Source organism: Quercus robur, chromosome 6 (assembly GCF_932294415.1).
Source record: "Quercus robur chromosome 6, dhQueRobu3.1, whole genome shotgun sequence".
Classification (NCBI taxonomy): domain Eukaryota; kingdom Viridiplantae; phylum Streptophyta; class Magnoliopsida; order Fagales; family Fagaceae; genus Quercus; species Quercus robur.
This window is the reverse complement of record NC_065539.1, coordinates 2,142,930-2,147,958: the sequence shown is the minus strand read 5'-3', so window position 1 is coordinate 2,147,958 and position 5,029 is coordinate 2,142,930. Positions and strand designations below refer to the sequence as shown.

At 36.5% G+C, this 5,029-nt stretch overlaps 2 protein-coding genes across 7 annotated transcripts; one reads left to right on the top strand and one right to left on the bottom strand.

Moving 5' to 3' along the window:
- LOC126690548 (uncharacterized) lies at positions 1 to 2,926 on the top strand. Of its 6 annotated transcripts, XM_050385738.1 has the most exons (8): positions 8 to 210; positions 335 to 439; positions 559 to 645; positions 1,300 to 1,350; positions 1,586 to 1,679; positions 1,764 to 1,848; positions 1,961 to 2,114; positions 2,664 to 2,926. In XM_050385738.1, the coding sequence occupies exons 1-7, from the start codon at positions 100 to 102 to the stop codon at positions 2,112 to 2,114; spliced, it is 687 nt and encodes a 228-aa protein (XP_050241695.1). In that variant the 5' UTR covers positions 8 to 99; the 3' UTR covers positions 2,664 to 2,926. The 6 variants fall into 6 exon arrangements, 4 of the variants coding, with proteins under 4 accessions (XP_050241697.1, XP_050241695.1, XP_050241696.1 ...); XR_007644655.1 differs by lacking the exon at positions 2,664 to 2,926 and having other exon boundaries at positions 1 to 210; positions 1,300 to 1,345; positions 1,961 to 2,098; XR_007644654.1 differs by lacking the exon at positions 2,664 to 2,926 and having other exon boundaries at positions 1 to 210; positions 1,564 to 1,679; positions 1,961 to 2,098.
- On the bottom strand, positions 2,871 to 4,570 carry LOC126690547 (peroxidase 64-like). The gene is made up of 4 exons (XM_050385736.1): positions 4,320 to 4,570; positions 4,016 to 4,204; positions 3,520 to 3,682; positions 2,871 to 3,416 (listed from the first exon to the last, which is right to left on the bottom strand). Exons 1-4 carry the CDS (start codon positions 4,524 to 4,526, stop codon positions 3,022 to 3,024), a joined length of 954 nt encoding a protein of 317 aa, XP_050241693.1. The 5' UTR covers positions 4,527 to 4,570; the 3' UTR covers positions 2,871 to 3,021.
- Positions 4,571 to 5,029: the final 459 nt, after the last annotated feature.

The window sequence follows — 5,029 nt, the reverse complement described above, 5'->3', positions numbered from 1 at the left end:
ACGGTCTTGAGAGTTGAAACTGCAGTCCAAGAGAGCTGCTAGCTGTCCCTACCGGTCTGGCAAGTTCTGTTCTGGATATCGCCGTGTATCGGAGACGATATGGCGGGCAGTGACTCGGAAGAACCGGCCATTCCCAACATGACGACGATATCTCGGCATAATTTCGGCGATGATACTGCCGAACCGGTCTTCTCCATCTCCATCATCGAGGTTCCTCCATCTCTCTTTCTAATTCTTTAATAGCAATTTAGAAAGAAAAAACAACAAATCGAGTACTAGATGTGAAAATCGAAACCCTTATTTTATTTATTTATTTTATTGTTTCTCGAGTCAGAATATGAAAGAAGAGTACGGCCTATTTGTGTGGCCCTGCAGTATCGTTCTCGCCGAGTATGTTTGGCAACAGAGATTGCGCTTTTCCGGGTCTAGCGTCGTTGAGGTAAAAAAAATTTCAATAATCAATTTCATTAAATACTTACTGTGAGATCGAGTTACACTTTTTATTCGTTTTGTGGTTTATTATGTTAATCGGTAATTGTAAATTTTGGGTGTTTTTAGCTTGGCGCCGGAACTTGCTTGCCTGGTTTGGTTGCTGCGAAAGTGGGTGCTGACGTCACTCTCACAGATGACGCCAATAGTATAGAGGTTATTGATTTTCAATGCAATCATCGGCACTATTCACATTCAATTTTCAGTTTTCAATTTTCACTCATCACACCCAACACCGACATTTGGGTCAAAATTTTTGTGGAAAAATGACATTCAAATGATGATAGAATTGAATTCTAATGTAATTGCCAATATGCATCAAGTTCATTGTTTTAGTCTAATTCCAATCATTTTAGTAACAATGGGTGACAGTACTCTGCCTAAATAGTACACATAGGTAATAGATAAGGGAATACTAAAGAATTCGAGACATAGAATTTCTTAATTCTGACACAAGGTACTTAGTAGAATGTGACCAATTAACCAACCAACAGAACTACTTGTTAAAAATAATATCTTGTTGTTGTTGTGTTAAGATTCGGAGAAGTCAGTTTAGGCCATAAGGGAGAGATTCCCATGATTTGGAAACAATTTGCGTTAATATGTACAAGACAAACTTTCTACTTAAATAATGATTGCAATGCAAACATGGATACGGGGAGCCAGTCAGTAAGGAACTTTCGAGATATGGGGTGTGCTAGATGAATTTTCTTAGCGAGATGTTCTTTGATGCGCTGGCTAAGAAATAATTTTTTTTCTTAATACATTCTGTTAATAATCTCTTATAGTCCTATTGTTTTTGATCTACAGGTGATAGACAACATGAGAAGAGTGTGTGACCTGAATAAACTCAAGTGTAATGTAATACTATCGCTTGCTATTTTACGTATTTATGTCAGCTCTCATAGTTCCTCTGTGTGAAAGGGAGAAATTTCCTCCAGTTGAAATGACAGACATTGTTTATGTTTTACTTTATTTTCTTGATCCCATGCTTAATCGCTCTCATCTACACGCATGATATTGACGTATATCTTACTTTAAAAAACATATTTGGCCTTTTGAGTCACTTTTCAGGAGATTGAGTACTACTTTGTAGGTACTCGGAATGACTTGGGGAGTTTGGGATGCATCTATATTCAGTTTACAACCTAAGATTATTCTTGGGGCAGATGTATTGTATGACACAAGCGGTAGGATATTTGCTTTGCGTTATGTTTTAATCTGTTTTCTCTTGAACTGTGAACTGAAATATGGTTTCCATCTGTGTCGGTAAGCCTTTGATGACCTCTTTGCCACCGTGAAATTCCTGCTCCAAAATTCTCCTGGGTCAGTCTTCATAACATCATATCATAATCGAAGGTATTTTTGTATCTGCTTTGGGTTTGATTTAATTTCATTATGGATAACATGCACATGTGTGTATATTTAACTATTCGTTTTCTTTTCATTTTTTTTTCCTTGTTTTGTGCAGTGGGCATCATCTTATAGAATTCTTGATGGTGAAATGGGGGTTGAAGTGCATAAAGCTTCTTGATGGCTTTTCATTGATGCCATCTGACAAGGCTTCTGGTCTGAGTGGCAACATTCAATTGGCAGAGATTGTTCTGAACAATTTACAGCCTTAGGTACCCAATGGCATTAGCATAGGGAATTTTCTGATATGGTCATTTGGATTAAAATTCATGCTTCCCAGTGCAATACAAAACTTCCACCTTTGGGCTTGATGATTATAGTTCATCTCACCCTTGGAATCTATTTTTATGGCTTTTGCTTCCACATTATGGTTGATGAGATTAACTGTGATTTCTTACACAAATGTTTGTTGGAGGAGTTGCAATCTGGCCATTTTGTTGTAGTCTAATGGAAGGGATAAATATTATTTCAAGTTCATTATTGCTTTTCACAGACTTGAGTGGAACATATGGGGGAATACCTGCCTGCAGAGGAAATCAATACATGAGTTGTAGCTTTGGTATTATTATTATTTTTTGGTTAAGTGTAGCTTTGGTATTAATTTGTCAATACTATGTCTTAATATACTGAGTGGAAAGCTTAAATTTTCTTGGAGTTTGATTTGAATCATTTGATTTACCTTTTAAAACAGCTGTTAGAAACATGAGCTCATCTGACAAGGAAATGTTTCTGATTTTATTATGGACCTCTTTTATGGATAGGGCGGTTCCCCTGCATATTAAGTTATTAACCAAGTTCAGAGTGCAAAGATGTAGGTGAGATCACTCCTCTTTACCCGTGAATGGAAGATTTGTCTTTACTTCGCTTGAAAAATACAGACAACAACAACAACAACAACAACAAAATCAGTGGCAGCTATTGATGAAAATGCTAATTGACAGATGTGCTCAATTTTGGATACGTTCATGTATGATACTAATATTCTTGAAATTTATTATTGCAAATTGCTACATAGTTGTGGTTTGATTTGGAACATACAAGACAGAAAAGAAGGGGGGGGGGGGGGGGGTTATTATTACTAAGCTATCATAGTTTAAAATAGACTAGGCTAAGAAACTATTAATTTACTACCCTACAATTCTTCCTAATCTCCTGTCCACCAGTGAGACTGCTCATCTTGATCATAGAATTCACAAAGGCCTTGCTAAAAGCTTCCCTTGAAGTGGCAAATTTTTTAACCAAGTTCTTCGTTTTCGGATTACTGAGCAGGGCTTGGTCCGAAGAGAACAGGGCCTTCTTTTGGAGGATCAACTTGTAGTACGTGTTATCAAAGGTTGTTGAAGAGGGATCCATGGTGGTACCGGCATTCTTTGACTTACCGTTTTTGGGACAAACACCCTTTAACTTTGAAGCAAAGGATGGATTTATCAAGGGGTCGACGTCATGCGTGGCATTGAAGTTGTGGATTCTGTTTTGGAAGGATGAACAGTGGGAAAATCCTAGAGTATGCCCTCCTACATATGGACCATGGTAGCTAGGCACTGTTACTTTCTGTTGAGGTTAGAGTAATATGTAATGAATATGATAATTGCAGTGAGGGACGTTTATTTAAATTACCTGAAAGAGCAACTAGATCATCTAAGGACAAACCTCTTTGAGAGAAGCTTTGTTGCAGTTGAGATATGGTGAAGGTTGGAGCTGGCAATTTGACTGTTTCACTAGCCTTTGATGTTCTTCCATCTTTCCTTCCTTTTGGCACATCCCAACTTGGACCTCCAGACTATAAGTCAAATTCCAATATATCATCAGAACAAAAAAAAAAAAAAAAGGTTTTATGAGGTATTCATAGTTAATTAATTAAAAAATCCTTACATTTACGTACTTGTATTAATCCATGTACAAGTTATTTAATAATGACGGTGTTTATTATATACATCTTATCACACAAAATTTTATACACCCATAAAATGCACTGAAATCGTAATTTCAAGTCAAGGCTTCAAAGTTTATTACACACATCCATAAAATACATGAAAATTATACATTTTATGGGTGTGTAAAAAGATGTGTATAGTAGTATTTAGGCTTTAATAATTTGCGTTATGTATCTTACTAGGGCAACAGCATCCCTGGCAGCAAGAGCCACAATATCAGCGCATGAGACCACGCCAGGGCACCAAGTCTCCAAGTCTTTTTTTGCACTGTCAATGACATAAAGTGCATGCAAGGAAAGATTAGGTGGCCCATCTTTTTCTGCTTTGTTGCTCCCATGTGAGTTTAGCAACACAGAAGCATCACAGCCCTATTGAAAAAGAAAAAAAAAAACGATGAGTGAAAACATATAATCCAAAAACAAAATAAACAAGTTATAATATGTGGGTACGTAATTAAAAGCTTGTAATATTGAATATTGATACCCTGATAAAACAGTCATGGAAATGCAACCGGAGTAGTGCTGCTGGAACTGTTTTGTCTTTCGACGTTGCAGTCTTGACAGCATAAGCAATCATTGATTCAGCATGAGGGCATGTTTTTTGGTAGTAATTATAGCTAAGTGAATTCACTGGAGAAAACACTGAAAATATAAGAACTGAGCTCAAGAAAAATGCAACAATGGGAGCCATGGTAGTATCAAGTATATATCTACTCTCTTTTATCTTCAAGAAGCATGGACATTTATAGCAAGGGAGAGAGAGATAGATACAGTAGTAAGAAGAAGGTTGTTATTGATAAACCAAAAAACAAAAAGTTGTGGCCCAGACCAGACAATCAACAAGGCTTATCATGATGGTGTAGTAATAATAAAGCATCATGACTAGTCATGACTGCTAAGCCTAAAAGACAATTTGCTTCACGTGATCTCCTATGTTATAGTGTTGGTTGTTATTAATTAGTGCGTTGTATTTTACCGGTTGATGCGAGTCAAAGAAAACAATTGGCAAGGCCTTAATTAAGTCATAGTAATTCGTGGGAGGCATGTGAAAGTTGATGGTTACTTCGCAACCCCTTCTTTTATTTATTTATTTATTTATTTATTTAAATTTGAAAATTTAGGGGTGTGTATGGATTGGGTTGAATATTTTTTTCAACTCAACCCACCATAATGGGTTAAAAAAAATAATAAAAA

Bases quoted from the DNA above. Each gene is read 5' to 3' on its own strand.
- LOC126690548 (XM_050385738.1), top strand. From the start codon at position 100: ATGGCGGGCAGTGACTCGGAAGAACCGGCCATTCCCAACATGACGACG. The intron at 440-558 runs GTAAAAAAAATT...GGGTGTTTTTAG, and splicing joins CCGGGTCTAGCGTCGTTGAG to CTTGGCGCCGGAACTTGCTT. The intron at 1,849-1,960 runs GTATTTTTGTAT...TGTTTTGTGCAG, and splicing joins ACATCATATCATAATCGAAG to TGGGCATCATCTTATAGAAT.
- LOC126690547 (XM_050385736.1), bottom strand. From the start codon at position 4,526: ATGGCTCCCATTGTTGCATTTTTCTTGAGCTCAGTTCTTATATTTTCA. The intron at 3,683-4,015 runs GTAAGATACATA...TTTGACTTATAG, and splicing joins CCAGGGATGCTGTTGCCCTA to TCTGGAGGTCCAAGTTGGGA. The intron at 3,417-3,519 runs GTAATTTAAATA...GTCCATATGTAG, and splicing joins TGATCTAGTTGCTCTTTCAG to GAGGGCATACTCTAGGATTT.